Below are 20,003 nucleotides of genomic sequence, written 5' to 3'. Positions count from 1 at the left end.
TGTTGCTGGTTCAAGTTTTCATCATGAATGGATGTAAAATTTTGTCTGTATGTTTTTGGTATATATTAAACTGATTGTATGGTGTTCTCCTTTCTTCTGTTAATGTACTGGTTACATTGATTTTTTTAAAATGCTGTACTCTATCTTAGTGTATTTTTTTATTGCTAGATTTGATTTGCTAGTATTTTGTTAATTTTTGTTAATTATCTGTGTTCATGAAGGTTCTTGGTATCTAAATTTCTTATGTCTTTATTGGATTTTGGTATTGGAAATGCTGACCTCATAAAATGAAATAGAAAGTCTTTCTTCTGTTTTCTAAAAGAGTTTCTAAAAGAGTTTTCTAAAAGAGTTCTCTAAAAGAGTTTCTATGATATGTTTCATAGAATTTAACAGTGAAGTAATCTAGGCTTGGACTTTTCTCTGTGGGAAAGTTTTAATTAAAAATTCAATTCCTTTAATGATTATAGGACTAGATTTTCTGTGTTTTTCCTCTCAGTTAGTTTATGTCTTTCAAGAAATTTGTTCATTTAACCCAAGGTGTTAAATTTTTTGAATGACTTTTTGTTCATAATACTCTCTTATAATCCTTTTAATGTCTGTAGGTCTCTGATGATATTCTTTCATTCCTGGCATTGATAATTTGTGTTTTCTTTCTTTTTTTTTTTTCTTGATCAGTCTCACAAGGGGTTTATCTGTTTTATTATTTTTTTTTCAGTGAACCAGATTTTTATTCATTTATTTTCTCTATTATTTGCCCATTTTATATTTCACTGATTCTACTCTGTCATTTCCTCTTTGTGTCTACTTTGTTCTTTTTCCCATTTTCTTAAGTAGAAACATAAATCATCGATTTTAACCTTCTCTTCCTTTATAATAAAAGTATTTAAAACTGTAAATTTCCATTTATAAAAGTTTTTTTTCTTATCAGTGCTTTAGCTGCATCTCATAAATTTTGACTTATTACATTTCCACTATCATTTAGTTCAAAGTATTTTTCTCATATCCCTTGTGATTTTTTCTTTGACCAATGATTATTTAGAAGTATAACTTAGCTTCCAAATATTTGGAGATTTTCCAAGGATTGGAAAACTGAATTACATTATCATCTGAGAATATATTCTGTCAGGTTTCTGTCCTTTGATATTTTCTGAGATTTGTTTTATGGCCCAAAGTATGGTTGCCTTTGATGAGTATTCCACATGCACTTGAAGAGAATGTTTTCTGTTTGGGCATAGTGTTCTAAATATTAATAAGGTAGAATTGGTTGATAGTGTTTTTCATATATATTCTGTATCCTTATTGATTTTTCTGAGAGATAAATGTCCAGTGGTAACTGTAGATTGCTCTACTTTTTACTTCATTCCTGTCAGTTTTTGCTTCATGTATTTTGAAATTGTTAGGTGACTGTCTTCTAAATGAATTGACCACTTGTTAGGAAATGATAAGTGCTAATTATCTATGCTAGTGCTTCATCTTAAAATCCACCTTGATATTCATATAGCTTTCTTGTGATTAGTGTTTGCATGTTTTTTTGTAACCTAAATATGTCTTTATATTTAAAGGGTATCTTTAAATGTAAAGAGCATGAAGTTGAACCTTATTTTCCTTTTTTTTAAAAATGTTTATTTATTTTGAGGAGGAGAGAGAACATGAGCAGGGGAGGGACAGAGAGAGAAGGAGAGCTGTTAGCAAAAAGCCCGACGTGGGGCTGGATCCCATGAACCACGAGATCATGACCTGAGCCGAAATCAAGAGTCAAACACTTAACCCATTGAGCCACCCAGGCACTCCTTATTTTCCTTTTTAATTTGTCCATTCTAACAATTATTCCATTGGAATGTTTATTTGATTTACTTATAATATAATTACTGTTAAGTTTGATTTTAGGTCCATGATTTTTCTGTTTGTTTTCACTAGTTCTATATTCTTTTCCTTTTTTTCCCTCATTGTCTGCCTTAGTTTGGATTAATTAAGTATGTTTTGGCATTCCTTTTTATTCCCTCTATTAGCTTTTGAGCTAAAACTATCTTTTTTTAGTGGTTCTCTAGGGTTATAATACGCATCCTTAACTTACCGTAGTCTACCTTGATTTGACATTATGACACTTGATATACATCAGTATATTTCTACCTACCTTCTATTTTTGTTATTGTCATATATTTTACTTTTACATAGATTATCAACCTCACATTGTTATTATTTTTGCTTTAAATTGTAAGCTATTCTTCTAGTTCTTTTGTGGTGTAACAAGTTACCCTAAAACTTGGTGGTTTAAAACAACAGCCTATTTCTCATATCTCACAACTTTATGGATCATCAATTTGAGTAGAACTTGATTTTGTAAATTCTCCTCACATGGTGTTTACTGTGGTTACCCTGTGGTGTTCAGCTCAAGTATCCTGTCTGGAGAGCCCAGCACAGCTTCATCCACATGGATATCCACTTGGTGGGGTGTGGTTGAAACGTCCTCAAATGGGTTGCTATCTTTCCCTATGGTCCCAGTACCTCTCCACGTGGTCTCTCCAGCAAGCTAAGACAGACCTCTTGCCTGATGGCTCAGGGTTTAATGAGACCAACATTGAAGCTTTGTCTTCTCAGATGTTAGTCCTGGAACTGTTGTAGTCACTTCTCTGGATATCTTTTGATTACCTTAGGCACAGGCCAGGAGAGATTCAAGGGGAGGGAAATACACCCTACATCTTTATTGAAGAAGTGGTAAATAATTTTCAGTCATTTTCACCTATAAATATTTTTTCTTCTAGCTCAAATTTTAGATTTTTGGGTTTTTCTTTTTTGGTTTTGGTTTGTTTTTTTAGTAAAATAGGCTCTTTACTGTTTACAAGGTTATTTCTCAGTTACATAAATTCTTTCTCCATGTTTTTTTCTGTATTACCATGTTTTTCCCTTGTATTCTCCCATTTAGTCATGGCTGCCACAATCAGACAGGTAGAAAGTGTGAGAACACTTTGTTATTGCATCTGTAGTAGAAACCCCAGCAGCAGACATAACTACTCCAGATCTGTCAGAGGCCTACTAATTAGTTTTTAAGATGTTAATAAATTAGATACAAATTAGTCTTTTATGTATGCCACCATACTTATTATATCTGATACCCTTCACTTCTTTGTATAAATCGTATTTCCATCAGGTATTATTTTTTAACAGTAAATAATGGATTAAGGTATTTCAACATAAAAGACAACCAGAGATTTTGACAGCTGCAGACCTGCAGGGTAAGAAGGCTAAAGGAAATTCTTTCAGCTAACCAGAAATTGTAACAAATGGATACTTGGATCTTTAGGAAGGGCTGAAAAGAATCAGAAGTGATCAATACATGAGAAAATATTAGAAAACAAACATTTTTCCTCCTTATTTATATAAAATGCTTCAGTGTGTTATAAGTGAAAATTTATAGTGTTGTATTGTGGGGTTTGTAACAACGTTGACTCTTAACATAAGTGATAGGGGTGCTGATGCCCATGCAGTCAAAAATTTGTGCATAGCTTTTGACTCCCCCAAAACTTAACTACTAATAGCCTACTGGTGCCTGGAAGCCTTACCAATAACATAAACAGTTGATTAACAAATAGTTTATATGTTATGTATATTATATACTGTATTCTTATAATAAAGTAAGATAGAGAAAAGAAAATGTTACTAATAAAATCATAAGGAAGAGAAAATACATTTATAGTGCTATACTGTATTTACTGAAGAAAATCTGTATAAGTGGATGAGTGCAGTTCAAACCCATGTTGTTTGGGGGTCAACTGTATATGTAGATGTGTACATATGACAGCTATAGCATGAAGGATGAAAGGGGCAAAGGTACTTATGTGATGGCAGCATTTGTATATTTTATGTGATGTCACAAAATTTTAACTCTAAATAGACTATGAAAAGTTAGATATATATTGTAATCCCTAGAGGAATCCTAAAGAGATATGCAGAAGGCATAGCTATGAAGCCAATACATTAAAATTGGATTTTAAAAATTATTTAAGGGGCGCCTGGGTGGCACAGTCGGTTAAGTGTCCGACTTCAGCCAGGTCACGATCTCGCGGTCCGTGAGTTCGAGCCCTGCGTCGGGCTCTGGGCTGATGGCTCAGAGCCTGGAGCCTGTTTCCGATTCTGTGTCTCCCTCTCTCTCTGCCCCTTGCCCGTTCATGCTCTGTCTCTCTCTGTCCCAAAAATAAATAAAAAACGTTGAAAAAAAAATTAAAAAAAAAATAATAAAAAAAAAATTATTTAAAAAGAAGTCAAGAAAGGAAGAAGAGAAGAACAAAAAAAAGCCAAAGAAACTACAGGCAAAAAAAATCATAAAATGATAGGCCTTTATCCACCTATATCCAACTATAGCACAGATTGTCAGAATGGATAAACACTATTAACCATCTTGATCTAATAGATATTTATAGAACATTGTATGCAGCAACTACTGAAGAATACCCATTCTTTTCAAAGGCACATGGTACAATGACTTAGATAAATCATATGCTGAAGGATATAATATGTTTTGAAAGAGTTGAATTTAAAAGAGTTGAATTCATAAGGAGTATGTTCCCTGACCACAATGAAGTCAAATTAAAAATCAATAAGAATTAGATATAAAGGAAAACCTCAAATAATTGAAAAACATACTTCTAAATAATCCATGGGTAAAAGAAAAATATCACAAGAAAAACTAGAAAGTATTGCAAATTGAATGATTGTGAGAGTATTTCAAAATTGACAAGATGCAGCTAAAGCAAATCTTATGGAAAACACTATAAGTGCTTATATTAGAAAAGGCAAAAGGTCTGAAAATTAGTGACCTAAGAGTCCATTTTAAGGAGCTAGAAAAAGAGTGAATTAAATCTAAATTAAATAGAAAGTAGGGGAAGCAGGCAAGTGAGGAGAGATATTGAAAGCATTTTACCAATATGTTAAATGAAATGAATTATCACTACATATCCTATAAACATTTAAATATAGGAATAATATATTTTGAAGATTTTTATGCCAGTAAGCTCAGAAACTTAGACAAAATGGACAAATTAAAAAAAAAATTTTGTTCATTTTTGAGAGACAGAGACAGAGCGTGAGTGGGGCAGGGGCAGAGAGAGAGAGGGAGACACGGAATCCAAAGCAGGCTCCAGGTGCTGAGCTTTCAGCACAGAGCCTGATGCAGGGCTTGAACCCACAAACCGTGAGATCGTGACCTGAGCTGAAGTCGGATGCTTAACCTACTGAACCACCCAGGCGCTCCCAAAATGGACAAATTTTTGAAGAACGCAATTTACCAACACTGATACCAGAGGAAGCAGAAAATCTGAGTAGCCCTATATAGTAAAGAAATTGAACTTGTTATTAAAAACCTTAACAAAGAGAAAACATTAATCTCAGATGGTTTTACTGATGAATTCTGTCAAACATTTAATGAAGTAATACCAATCTTAAATTTTTACAGAAAATGGAAGAGGGGGAATAATTCCTAACCCATTTCACGAGGCCAGCATAACCCTAACCTAATAAAGGCATAAAAAAACAATTACAGACCAATATTCCTCATGAACAGGGACATAAAACACTTAACATAATTTTAGCCAATCAAATCAAGCAATATATGAAGATGTAATACATCATGACCACACCAAGTATATTCTAGAAAAGCAAGACTTGTGTAATATTCAAAACATCAATCAGTGGAATTCAGAGTAAACAAAGGAGAAAAACCATGTGAGTAACAGATTCTGAAAAATGATTTGATGATATTCAATACTCTTTTCAGATTAAAAAAAAAAACCAAAACCAACCTTTCAGCAAATCAGACATGGAAGAGAACCTCCACAGTCTGTTAAAGGGCATCAATGAAAACCTATGGCTAGCTTTGTACTTAATGATGAAAATCTGACCATGTCTCTTAGATCTGGAACAAAGGAAAGGTGCCCATTTGTGCTAACTGTATTCAGCATTGATCAAACTGTTCTAACCATTGCAATTAGGTAAGAGAAAGAAATTCAAAAATACAGATTAGAAAGGAAAAAGCAAAACTTTCTTATTTATAGACAGCATGATTGTTTATGTGTAAAGTCCTAAGACATGTACAATACAACCTCTAAAACCAAAAGATTAATATAGCAAGGTTGCAAGATGTAAAGTTAATATACAGAAATTAATTGTGTTATTACATATAAGCAGTAAACTATTAGAAAATAAAAATGAAAAATAATTACATTTATGGCAGTACTTAGGAAAAAATATCCAAAAGACATATAGTATCTGTACATTGATCACTCAAACTATTGCTGTGATAAACCAAGGAAACTTAAATCATGCATTATACTATAATTACAGCTTGAAAGAATCAGTACTGTTAATGTGTTCTCACCAAATTGAAATATAACTTTATTTGAATATAAATCATAATTCCAGTAGGCTTTTTTTTTTTTTTTTTTTTACAGAAATTGATAATCTGGGGCACCTGGGTGGCTCAGTCAGTTAAGCGTCCGACTTCAGCTGAGGTCATGATCTCACAATTTAGTAGTTCAAGCCCTGTGTCGGGCTCTGTGCTGACAGCTCACAGCCTGGAGCCTGCCTCAGATTCTGTGTCTCCTCTCTCTCCACTCTTCCACTCATGCTCTCTCTCTCTCTCTCTCTCTCTCTCTTTCTCTTAGAAATAAACATTAAAAAAGTTGTTTTAGGGGCGCCTGGGTGGCTCAGTCGGTTGAGCGCCCGACTTCGGCTCAGGTCATGATCTCATGGCTTGTGAGTTCAAGCCCCATGTCAGGCTCTGTGCTGACAGCTCAGAGCCTGGACCTTCTTGGGATTCTGTGTCTCCCTCTTTCTCTGCCCCTAACCCACTCGCATTCTGTCTCTGTCTCTCTCAAAAATAAATAAACATTAAAATTTTTTTTTTAATTTAAAAATTTTTTTAAAAATTAAAAAAATTGTTTTAAATTAAAAAAAGAAATTGATAATCAGATTTAAAAATGAAAAAGACCTATAACATAAAAGGACTTAGAATAAAGCAGTCTTGAAAAAGTACAACAAAATTGGAAGACTTAAACTATCTGATTCAAGACTTAGTAAACAGTATGTTAATCAGTGTGTTACTATCATAAAGGTTGACCAATAGATCAATGGAACATAATATCCCAGCACTAGACCAACACATTTGTGTTCATTTGATTTTCAGTGAATCACCAGAGCAAAGTTACTGGGAAACAAAAGTCTTTTTTATAAATGATGTTGGAACAGCTGGATATCCAAATGGAAAAACAATGAACCTTGATCTCTTACTATATTGTATAAAAATTAATTCAAGTTGGAGCATAGACAGAACTATAGTATAAAGCTAAAACTTAGAATAGTACTGTTTAGTAGAACTTTCTGCAATGTTAGGAATACTCTCTATCTGCATCCATTGTCCAGTAAAGGAGCTGCTAGTCATATGTAGTTGTTGAGTATTTGAAATATGTCTATTGTAACAGGTAATGAATTTGAATTTTATTTAATTTTAGCTAGTTTATATAGACTAATGGCTATGTAAATCATTATAGACCAGTCTACTGGCTATTGGATTGGACAGTACAGTTCTAGAAGAACTGTTTTCACTTTGTCACATATGATTCCTCCCACTGGCCATATATCAATCTATTTTATTATACTGAAGAATTTCAAAGTAAGTTGTAAACTTAAGACATTAAACTCTTGCTGTTCTAGAAGAAAGCATAGGAGAATGTCTTCACAAGCTGAGGTTGGGCAGTTGTTCCTTAGGACATAAAGTAATAACCATAAAAGAGTAGATAAATTAGACTCATCAAAATTTAAAAGTAGCTATCAAAACACACCACTAAGAAAATAAATAGGCAAACCGTAGACTGGGAGAAAATATTTGCAAAGCAAATATGCTAGAAAAAAATATGGTATTACAGAAGATAAAGAACTCCTACAGCACAATACCAAAAAGCCCTGCAATCCAATTAAAATGGAAATAAAATATTCGAACAGACACTTCACAAAGGAAGATATGCAAGTGCCCAATAAACACCAGAAAAAGTGCTCAACGTAATTTATTTTTGTCACGGAAATGCAAGTAAAGCATGAGGTACTACCATGTACCAAAAATGCTAAAATGAAAACTGACAATATGCTAAATTGCTCAGAAAGGCCAACATACTAAAATTAAAACTACTGACAGTATTAAATGTTGTCAAGGATTTGGAACAATAGGAACTCTCATACATTGACAGTGCGAGTGTACAATGGTACTATTTTGGGAAAAGTTCTTCCAGTTTCTTATAAATTTAAAAAATTAACCCATTAATTCTATTCTTAGATGTGTTCCCAGAGAAATAAAAACATGCATTCACAGAAAGATGTACAGAGTGTTCTAGCAGGCTTATTCATAATGATCGAAAACTGGAAACAGCCAAAGTGTTCGTCAGTAAAAGAATGGATAAATAAGCTATGGCATACTTAACCTATGGAATACTACTACTCAATAAAGAGAAACAAACTACTGATAATAAACAGCCACATGGACAAATCTCAAAAACATGCTGAGTGAAAGAAATTTTACATAAAATGGCGCATGCTGTAGATTTTGATTTATATGAAGTTCGAAGACAGGCAAAACTAATGTGGGATGGAAAAATATCAGAAATGTTGTTGGCCCTTTTGAGGGATGAGATAAGGAACTTTTTGGGGTTGTGATCATGATAATTAGGGTTTTTGTTACATACTTTTGTGCGATTTTCAAAACTCATAGAATGGTACACTTAAGGTATGTGTATTTTTTAATTTTATGTAACTTTTATTTGAAAATAAAATAATTGAACTCTAGCTAATGATATGTTTAAGAGTTTAGTGTCTTAAGTTTACAACTTATTTTGAAATTCTTCAGTATAATAAAATAGATTAAGGTATGGCCAGTGCGATGATTCATATGTGACAAAGTGAAAACAGTAAACATTCATTGTAGATTCTAGGTGGGTGAAGTATATATATGTTCTTTGTACAAATTCTTAATTTTTCAACTTGTAAGAATTCAGATTCTAAGTTCTTTCAGTCTTTCTGTGTTTGAACATTTTCCTAACGAATGTTGGAAAGAATATCTTATAGGATTTGTTAGTGTAAAAGTAGCTTGTACCCGGCAAAAATATTTGGGAAATGTAAAAAATAAAAGGAAGAAATAATATTTTCCATAGCCCAACCATCCAGAAATAACTATGACTTGATGGTTTCACTTTCAAATCTTTTCCTGTGCTTTATTTTTACTTTGTTTAATGTCTTTGATCATATTTTATATACTGCTTTATATTTTATAGTTGTATCTTCTAAAATATCCTATTTTTTCCCATAAGATTTATAGCATTTCATTTCTACTGCCAGATAATATTCTACTGAGTTAGTAAGCTATAGCTTACTTAAGTGTCCACCTATTGTTGTGTTTAGATTGTTTTTTTTAATAGCTTACTGATATACTGCTATAATGCATATCATCTTGCAAAAAGTTTGTTCTGAAAAACTTCAAGCCTTTGTGTACATGGTCAAATTGTTGATTTTTTTTTATCCTTTTTTTCTAGAATAGTCCCTGAGACACCTCTAGAGAACTGTCAGTACTGATCAAAGTCCAATTAAAATGCTGCTGATCTAGAATATTTGAGTTATTCACAGGCTATATATCAATTTGAGGTTCAGAAAGGGTTGGTGATTTGCCAAAGGTCTGGTAATTGTCAGAGCCAGCGTTTGACCCTATATATGTCAAGGTGCTTGCTATTCAGCATAAAACAGGTGCTTAATAATGTTTATTAAATGAATATATGCATAAATAGAAGTACCAAAGGCTTAGATCAAAAGCTTGGATTTATATTTCCTATGCATTTCCCTTCAGAACCATGAAAGACTTAGGTGAGTTTCTTTCTGATACTAGCCTGAATGATGGTCTCATTTGCATATTGGTTTATTTGTTCTGTTCATACCTACTTTATTTGAAGAAAGCAGCCTTCTGATTTTCCTTTGGCTCAGAACACAGAGTTACATGTAAAGCCCATGTAATTACAAGATGCTAATTGATCCGTTGTTAACAATGTGGTTCAGGTCACAGTGACATGAAACATCTCCTGACTGTTTTTTGTCTGCTAGTCTTCTAGTGTGAAGTACAAAAGGACTTATGTGTAGCATTCCACTCCCTCCTCTGAGGGGGTTTCCGTAGGCAGGGTCATCCTGCACACTGCAGCAGGCCCGGGGCGAGTGAACTGGGGTTGCGGTCAGCACGAACATTGTACTGGGCAGCAGCGTGAACAGACGCCCCAGGAAGTTGTGGTTCCAGGGGCTATGGCGGCTGCTGGCTTACGGGGACATGGCCTTTCTGTGAAACAGAGACTAGATAGGGAGGGAGGCAGTTCCTCTGTTAACAGACCCAGAAGGAAGGACTGTTTGTCCTTGTTGTACAAGGAAGAAAATGAAACTAATTATTCCTCATTTATTACAATTCTCTGCTCAGAGAACGAATCAAGTATTGCTGTGAGCAGCTGCGTACTCTGTTGCCATACATAAAGGGGAGAAAGAATGATGCGGCTTCGATTCTTGAGGCAACAGTTGATTATGTGAAGTACGTCCGGGAGAAAATCCCTCCAGCCATTATGGGCCAGGTATTTGATTCTAAGCCCTTGAATTTTATCCTCATAGACCGTGCTTTAAAGCTCCAGTTTTGTTTTTTATAATTGGAAATGTATGTGTATTTGTATACATGAAAAAATATCTAAATAAATGTCTCTCTCTCAGATCACGGAAGTACTTCAGAACAATATGAGGTTTTGTAAGAAACAAGTGTCCATCCAGCCATCCCTCCCAGGCCCAATCATGGCACAAAGGTATGATGAGGGCTCTTGTAAATTGGCAGTTGGCTTCGTATTTTCCTCCAGTGCTAACGCTAGAAGTATTGTGACAGGCAGTGAACCCACCCATAATGAAAACTCAGGTATTTATGAAGAATCCATGAACTTCTCCCATTGCCAATCTGTATCATTTAGTCACAGTGATAAAATATGTAATATTCTCAGGCCCATGACCTTCTCATCATTTGACTCACTCTTATTTCTTGTTTTGTTAATTCTGAAGATCATAAAATAAGGCTTTATCAGTAGTGACGGTCATGACTGGCAGACCAACAGAGGCAGGATGCATTCTACCATTCCCCAGCAGGAGATCATGGACCCTGGAGCAGTCCAGCCCTATTTCAGTTGGGAGTTTTAAAAAAAATTTGCTGGTCCAAAATGTGACATGCCAAATGAATGCTTCTGTATTTAAATTTATTAGAATGTATAAACAAAGAAAAACTATAAAGCAAATCATTCCTCTACATCCGAAACTATCATCATGAGTCCTGTTCACCAATTTGTTCATATGCCTAAATAATGTATAATTTGTCTCTGTCAAGTTAGAACTTGAATGATAGAGGGAGGAATTGAACTCAGCAATGTTCATGTTGTCTTCCTTGGGAATTCTATAAGGTGTTTTTTTTTTTTTTTTTTCTATCCTTTTAAGGGAAAATGGTGTATTGACAAGCACCTATTCACCTGTGAGAGGGATCAGATTCCTGGCTAATAAGTGTGTGAATGTGTACTCTGTTCCTGCCTCAGGGGGTTCCTTGGATGAAGCTGTGAGAGGTGAGCTCTGCCTGATGCCCTGTGCGCTTGTATGCTTGGGTTATGTGGGTGTCTTGTGCACCCCTGTGCTTCTATGCATTCATTGCCATAACCAGGGGAAGGAGTGTAGCTAGAAGATTACACCATGAGTCCTTTTGGTATTGTCTGCCTGAAGTACACAAGATGGCCACAAGCACTTACATGGTGTTGTTCCAGAAATTGGGCTCAAATTGACCATTGTTACCAGAAAGCTCATCTTTTTTTTTTTTTTAAATGAGGTGTAATTGACATAAGACATTATATCAGGTGATGATATGTTATAATGTTATAATGATTTGTTATTTGTACACATTGTGAAATGATCATCACAATAAGTCTGCTTAACATCTGTCAACAAAATTACAATATTTTTTCTTGTGAACTTTTAAGATCTGGTTGCTTAGCAACTTTCAAATATGTAATATGGTAGTATTAATTATAGTCACTATGTTGTACATGTATCCCCATGACTTATTTATTTTATAACTGAAAATTTTATGCCTTTTGACTACCTTTACTCATTTCATCCACTCCTCAGCCATCATATCTGGAAACCACCTGTCTGTCCTCTGTATCTATGAGCTCAATTTTTATGTTTGTTTTTTGAGATTCTGTGTATAAGTGGGATCGTACAGTATTTGTCATTCTCTGACTTATTTCACAAAACATAATGCCCTCAAGGTCGATCTATATTGTTACAAATGGCAAGATTTCATTTTTTTTTTTAGGATTTCATTCTTTTTCACGGTTGAATAATATTCCAGTGTATGTGTGCGTGTGTGCTTGCCTGTGTGTGTGTGTCTATATATCTCTTATCTATCACATTTTTTTTATTTATCCATCAATGGATACTTAGGTTGTTCTTGGCTCCTGTCAATAATGCTGCAATAAATATAGGGGTGCTTCCATCTTTTTGAGTTAGTATTTTCATTTTCTTTGGATAAATACCCAGAGATGGGATTGCTGGACCATATGGTAATACTATTTTAATTTTTTTGAGGAACTTCTGTACTGTTTTTAGTGGCTGCACCAATATACATTCCCACCAACAGTGCACGAGTACAGATCATCGCCAACACTTGTTATTTCTTGTCTTTTTGATACTAGCCATTCTAATGGGTATGAGGTAATCTCTCCTTGTGCTTCTGAATTACATTTCCCTGATGATTAGTCATATTGAGCATCTTTTCATGTACTCATTGGCCATTTGTGTGTCTTTCTTGGAAAAACGCCTATTTAGATCCTCTGCCCATATTTAAATCAGTTCGTTTCTTTGCTGTTGAGTTGTATGAGTTCTTTATATATTTGGGATATTAATCTCTTATCAGGTATGTGACTTGCAAATATTTTCTCCCTTCTCATAGGTTTCCTTCATTTGGTTGATGATTTTCTTTGCTGTGCAGAGGTTTTTGGTTTGATATAGTCCCACATGTTTATTTTTGTTTTTGTTACCTTTGCTTTTCGTGTCAAATACAAAAAATCATTGCCAAGACCAATGTCAAGGAGCTTACTCCCTGTTTTCTTCTAGGAGTTTTATGGTTTCAGATTTTATGTTTAAGTGTTTAATCTATTTTGAGCTAATTTTTGTGAATGGTGTAAATTAGGCCTCCAGTTTCATTCTTTTGCATGTGGCTATCCAGTAGAAAGCTTACCTTACTGATAGATGATAAGCACATTAGTGACTTTATTACATGAATAGAATCTAAAGGAAAGGGAAATACTCAGATTAATTGCATAATAACTATGTTGTGAGGATTTAACATATTAACTTACTTACCTTTTTCATATCTTTGCTTAATTGTCTCCTTCTCAGTAAGTCTCAACCACCTGTTAAAACTGTATACTTCCCAGCATTACATAATGCATGGACTTTTCTTTTCGTTCCTTTCCTTTCACTTTCTTTTCTTTTCTTTTTTCTTTTTTGTTTCCTTTTCTCTTTTCTTTTCTTTTCTTTCTTTTTTTAAGGCATGAGACTTATCCACTTTCTCTGCTGTATTTTTCTTCATAGCACTTATTACTTTCTAATATTTATTTGCATATGTTCTCATTGCCTGTTACCTCCCACTAGAGTATCAACTCCATGAAGACACGGAAATTTTTTTTTTTTTTGCTTATTTTGTTCATTGCTGTATTTCTAGTACCTAGTGCAATGACCAGCATACAGTAGGTGCTCAAGAAACCTTCATTATATGAATATTCTTTGTGAAAAAAGTATTTACCCACTGTGAGGCATTTTTGTTATTTGTGTTATAATGTCAAGGCATGCCAATGTACTTGTAGAAATAAGAAGATGGAAAAAAGCGGAGCCAGAGTAAAAAAATACAGCTACCAGTTTGTGACTTTTTTATTCCTGAAAGTGACTCTTCACTGAGAAGTCAGTAAGGTACTGAGCTCCTAATCTGCATGTTAGATGCTAGATGACAGGACACCCGGACCTGTCTCTTCAGTGCCTGAGTCTGAGGTCACCCTTCTGCTGACTTCCTTGAAGGGATTCCCCTCACTTAATTCAGTACCTTCCCTGTGCTGGGGATGTCCTTTCCATACTCTACCTGGGGGACTCCCAGTTCATCCCTTAGTTCTCAGCTTAAATGTCCCTGCTTGAAAGATGGGAGCTCAAAGACGAACAAGGTGCAGCTCTTGTTCTTATGGAGCTGGCAAATGAGTAGGGGGGAGGGTCACAGTAGCAAAATAGAATTCCTGTAGTACTTTAAATGCTGTTGTAGAGGTACTGTGCATATTATGAGGACATGGTAAAAGCTGCAGGAATAAATGATGTTACTAGGGATGGTGTCTAAAGTCAAAAGAGAAAGAGACCCACAATAGCATACAGTCCTCTTTGTTCATATAATCAAACAAGATTCAGGGTGTTTTATTAGTCAGTTCAGACTTTCCCCCTGACTTAGGGGAGAGGGGAAGAAAATAGAAAAAAAAGTAGCCATGAGCCACAGTTAATCTACTTAAAGTAGTTGTGGCTGAATATCACCCAGAATGATTAAATCAGCCCAGATTAAATCAGATAGAGGTCAGACCACAGGCATATGCCTGTCAATGTTACCTTTTGAACATACAGTACTTACTTGTGCATTCTCAGTGTTTATACTCTGCAGAAACTCTGAACTACTGTTTACACGGTGGTGAGTTCAAGCCTCTCTGTGCCCCAACATCTCTTGGTGTTGTATCACATGAAGCAGCTGCTCTTGGGAAGACACAAATATACTAGGACTGTGGACTTTATGCCATGTTCAGACTGGGGAAGACCTGAAGGTCGTTGAGTCAGAACCTCCATTTTAATTTTATTTATATACATTTTTCCACTTGGAAAGCAATATTAGTCCTTAACTAGCCCAGCTAAGATAATAGCTGTTCATTTTTAATGTATTTCCTTCAAGTCTTTTTCTATGTATATTTTTCTACAGCAGTAATCATATTGGACATCCAGTTTTGTTGCCTGTGTCTTTTACTTAACATTATGTCCAATATACTTTAATTTTTTATTGTGTGCCTCATACCACCATTTAATGGCTTATCAAATAATTTATAGAAGATTTTCTTAGCCATCCTCCAACTGCTACATTTAGTGTTTGTAGTTTTGTGGGGAGAGTGATTCTGTGTACAATATGATAGGAAATATTTCCCCATACATAGATTTTCCTATATTTTGAACTTTTCCTTGAGGTAGCTACCTGGGAGTGTGTGATGAATGAGTTTGAAAATGTGAGCACATATATAGGTCATAATGCATGTTGCCAAATTATTTTTGAAAGAGGATTGGAACAGTTGAAATCAGTTAAGTCTTCCAATGTCACTTTCACCACATAGGTCAGTAAATTGAAGGCTGTAGAAATGAAATTACCACCCAAGGTCACCAGGTGTCTGCTAACATCTGACCTGTAACACAGAAGTACTGATTGAGTTCAGTGTTTAGATTTTATTAGGTAACCTTTACCTGTCCTTTCCATAAATCTTTGTACATATCTGCTGAAATGATTTTTCACAAGTATTCTAGATACATTTGTATGTAAAATAGACATAAAATTTATTTTCTTTACTACTAATATCCAAAAGAAGATAGGTATTCACAGTGTTACTTCAGATTACATTATTAATATTATATATATGTGTGTGTGTATATATATGTGTGTGTGTGTGTGTGTGTGTGTATAGTTTGTTTTTGTTTTTGAGGGAGAGAGAGAATGCATGCATGTGTGAGGAGGGAGAGGGAGAGAGAGAATCTCAAACAGCCTCTGTGTGCTTTCAGTGCGGAGCCCAACGTGGGGCTCGATTCCACATTCCTGGGATCATGACTTGAGTGAAATCAAGAGTCAGACACTCAACTGACTAAGCTACCTAGGCCCTAGGCACCCCTCATGATATATTTTAAATTTTTTTTCTGCCTTCTAGTTACTGTACAGACCATAGATATATGATTATACAACCCATTTCATTGATATAAAATCAACCACACTTTATTTGTGCTTGAACAGAGTTCAACTTTCCAACATTCTTTCATACTTCTTTGGGTTCATAAGAATGGTCACAATTTTGATTACTATGAAAGACACACACACACACACATACACACACACACACAGACACACAGAGTCACAGAGATCTGATGCTCCTCTAAAATCTGTCTTCTGATGACACACACAATTTACAGTATGTGTATTGCACCGTCATACTAAAAAGTCCGCTGTGTTTTTCCATCAGCATTTGAGTATAAGAGTAGTATAAATTTGTAACAGGAGGGAACAACATAGAGGACTTTTATTTCAAATACAGTGGTTCCAAGTTACAGAGTTGTGAATACTGATGGATATTTGTTTTCTTTTTTATTAAAGGTCAGTCCAGCTCCACTTCAGAGAATGCAATTGGTGATATGTATAAAACTCGAATTCCCAGCAAAGCTCTCTCTCTTAATTCCTTCCATGCTGTCAGATACTATTCTAAAGTTGTCCCTTCCTATGATGCAGCTGCTGTAACAAATCAGAACATTTCAGTTCATTTTCCATCAGCTGTGCCCAAAGTCTCAAAGTTTCTTCCTCAGCACTACAATTCTGTGCTGGGCCAGACGTGCTCAACACATCCCAACTGTCTGGTAAGTCTTCTGGGGTCTTGGATCAGATTGGATTCTTTCATTCCAGCTATCAGGGCCCCTGGCTTGCATTTTGTTATTAATACTCTGGTCAGAAGTCTCTTAGACTGGGGCCAGGTGCACTTAACCCAGGCTCTCATTCCCCATGCTGCAGGACTGATATCTAGATATCCAGAATTAGTGGATCTGAATGTGATGCTGCTGGTGTGACCTTAAGTGGCCAGATGGGACCTGTTTGCTCTAGAGCCCCTCCCTTCAGCCCCTCTGCTTCTATGATGCCACATCCCATTTCACCAGCCTCATCCTCAACCACCCCCTTCACCCCCCGCCAACTGTCTGCTGCTTTATCTCATTGGCTGGTAGTAGTCAATCAGGCTAAAGGAAAACCTGTTCAGCCAACATAAACCAGGCTGATTTGAGATCCCAGATGTCCTCATATCACAGATATTTATTGAGCATCCACTCTGTTCTAGCATTGTGCTAAGCACCAAGAAATGTAGTGTATAGATAGACATGATCCCTGCCTGAGTGTCATAGGGAAGCATAGAAGCAGGCAATTGTGATCCATATTGGGGCATGTAGGAGGAGGACCCTAGTATATATAGTATAATCTAGATTTGGGAGAGGTTAGTGACTGCTCACCCCTGGAAGAAGTACTATCTAAGCTGAGATCTGAAGGATAAGAATTAGCCCAGTAGAGAGGTCAGGAGTTGGGAGTGAGGAGGGGAAAAGCATTCTAGGCAGATGGATATAAACAGTGGTATCTTTTTTTTTTTAATGTTTCAAGTTTTCATTTAAATTCTAGTTAGTTATATAAACAATGGTATCTTTATTTTTTGGAAGAACTGTCCCGTTTTAGATGAAGACCCAAACCAGCCTGGCCTGCTTTCAATGGACTCCTGATAACCTTAATATAGTTGCTAATACTTTTGCATATTAATAATAGCTAACATGTTTTGAGCACTCAATAAGTAATCTGCCACATACTCTGTGTACTTAATGTGGATGATCTAATGAATCTCTGAAACAATACTTTGAGGTAGGTGCTATTATTATTTCCATATGGCATCTATAAAATGGGAATAATAGTGACCTACCCAAAAAACATTTATGAGAAAAATATTTTAAAGATACTTACAAAGAAATTTTGAAATATGAATTATTTACATATATAATACTTTTGCTAATGATCATCAGTATACCGACAGGAAACGGGGTAAATGAAAAAGAGATTGTAACATTATTATTTTTTTAATGTTGACCTTTACTTTGTGTGTAGTTTTTGGTGGAGAATTGCTGTAAGATAATTACTTTTAATAGCAATAAATAATACATCTTTTAATGGGTTTATTCACCTAAAGATTTCACATGGTTTTATGAATCATTTCGTATTGCTTTAGGACATAGAAAATATATTTGTGACATTATGAGTAAAAACAGGCCAAGATTCAATTAATGTGGTTTTCTTTCCCCTTTGCAGCAACAGTTTTGGGCATATTAATAGCACATGTTTGAAATTCACACTCTAGACCACCTGTTGGGTACAGTTTGACAATAAAGGAAGAATGGAACAAAGAATGATCTTGAAAGCTACACCCAGAGACCTAATATCAAAAGAGTTTGCACTGTATGGCTTCTGATAAATGTGCTAAAAGCTTCTGCAGATAGATAGCAAAAGTGCTAGCCACTTGCTTTCACTTAACCTCAGATATACTTGGATCTCCCCCAGCCAGAGCACTACAAGAACAGATGGCCTGGTGACCTAGACTTCTTTTTTTTTTTTTCCTCCTCCTCAAAAAATATTCCACAATTTATGACCCGCTACAAAGAAGGTCCAGGTACACTGGATAAATTGGTAAGATTAGGGAGGTGCTTTGATACTCCAGCCTCACTGAGTATAGATGTTACAACCCGATTCCTATTTTTAGTATCACTGTGAATAACTGTCACTCATTTCTAGGTGGTATCTTTCTAGATTTGACATCTTAGAGAGCTTCCTCCATTATGCACCATTCAAACTAAGATCTCTCGGTTCAACAGGGGTGTTTATCTCCTCACTTGACTCCTAATGAATAAATTGATGTGTTTGTTTTTGCATTTTGTAATCCCTTGAGTGAAATGATAGCTAATAGGTAGATTTTTCTTTCTGGATCTTCAGCTACAGACTTTCTTTGTTATTCATCTCTTCCTCCCTACTGATATTAGAAAAGACGAATTAGAAAAAAACTGCTGAAAATAAGGGGAGAAAAATATTTGTTTTATATTTCACTGAAATGTTCTTACACATATAATAAGTTTTATTGTTAAAGAAAATATTCAGTGTTCACCTTGAAAATGGTAGTCTGTTTTTGTTTTGTTTAATAAATATGCGTTCCCTTTTTTAGTAGTACAATATAGGGAATTTAATTTTACTAGATTTTTGAGAAGTTTAAAAATTACTTTAGGCATAGCCTAATTTTCATGTTAAATTGTATAACTTTTCCTTGAGGATGCCATGATAATGGAACCTGTAGATATTTGACCAACTTTATCTTTATAAAGGAACTACAAGTTTCCAACTAAGATTCTATGCTTATTATTACAAATGTGTGCTTGACTCTATACTCTGGCTTTTAGGAGTGATTGCTTTGATACTGTAAGAGAACCTGTTGAGGTATTTTGGGTACTTGTGGCCACTTCCTATGTTCACAACTGGTCTTAATCGTTACTAGGACTTTTGCTCCACATGAGGATTTCCTAGGTGCACATGTGGATCATGAGAGACAGCCTGTGGCTGCGAACTCAACAGAAGACCTGGAGAGTATATCCTGGCTCCTGGCCGCTCTCAGTCCCCCTTTCCTTTCAACATGAAGAGCAAGGCTCTCTGATCCATTGTTAAAGCTCTGTTTTTTCCATGACTGCTTCCCATGATCCTGAACTTCATGCAGGTGTCCAAATTTGTTTCTTTTTTTTTTAAAGAATATTATTTTTCTTAATTTTTTTAATGTTTACTTATTTTCAAGAGAGCATGCAAACAGGGGCTGGGGGGCAGAGAGAGAGGGAGACACAGAATCTGAAGCAGGCTACAGGTGAGAGCTGTCAGCACAGAGCCCGACGTGGGGCTCGAACCACGAACCGTGAGATCATGACCTGGGCCGAAGTCAGAGGCTTAACCGACTGAACCACCCAGGCACCCCCCAAATTTATTTCTAATATTAGAACTTCATTTTTAGTAAATTGTGCTCTTCCAAGTAAGT

General features: G+C 35.4%; 1 protein-coding gene across 3 annotated transcripts in view; it reads left to right on the top strand.

Annotated features, from left to right (window-relative positions):
- The window catches only part of SOHLH2 (spermatogenesis and oogenesis specific basic helix-loop-helix 2), a 54,414-nt gene extending 35,089 nt beyond the window's left edge, over positions 1 to 19,325 (top strand). Inside the window, exons 7-11 of one of the 3 annotated variants that reach the window (XM_006927229.4) lie at positions 10,490 to 10,637; positions 10,771 to 10,859; positions 11,533 to 11,654; positions 16,514 to 16,770; positions 18,248 to 19,325. In XM_006927229.4, coding sequence (XP_006927291.2) covers positions 10,490 to 10,637; positions 10,771 to 10,859; positions 11,533 to 11,654; positions 16,514 to 16,770; positions 18,248 to 18,268 — 637 coding nt within the window. In that variant the 3' untranslated portion in view covers positions 18,269 to 19,325. Of the gene's footprint in view, positions 1 to 10,489; positions 10,638 to 10,770; positions 10,860 to 11,532; positions 11,655 to 16,513; positions 16,771 to 17,610; positions 18,110 to 18,247 lie in introns of those variants that run through there. The other 2 variants (XM_019825441.3, XM_045051980.1) reach the window with 2 other exon arrangements.
- Positions 19,326 to 20,003: the final 678 nt, after the last annotated feature.

This window comes from Felis catus, chromosome A1 (assembly GCF_018350175.1).
Source record: "Felis catus isolate Fca126 chromosome A1, F.catus_Fca126_mat1.0, whole genome shotgun sequence".
Classification (NCBI taxonomy): Eukaryota; Metazoa; Chordata; class Mammalia; order Carnivora; family Felidae; genus Felis; species Felis catus.
Note: the sequence above shows the minus strand (reverse complement) of the source record. Positions and strands in the feature narration are given on the sequence as shown.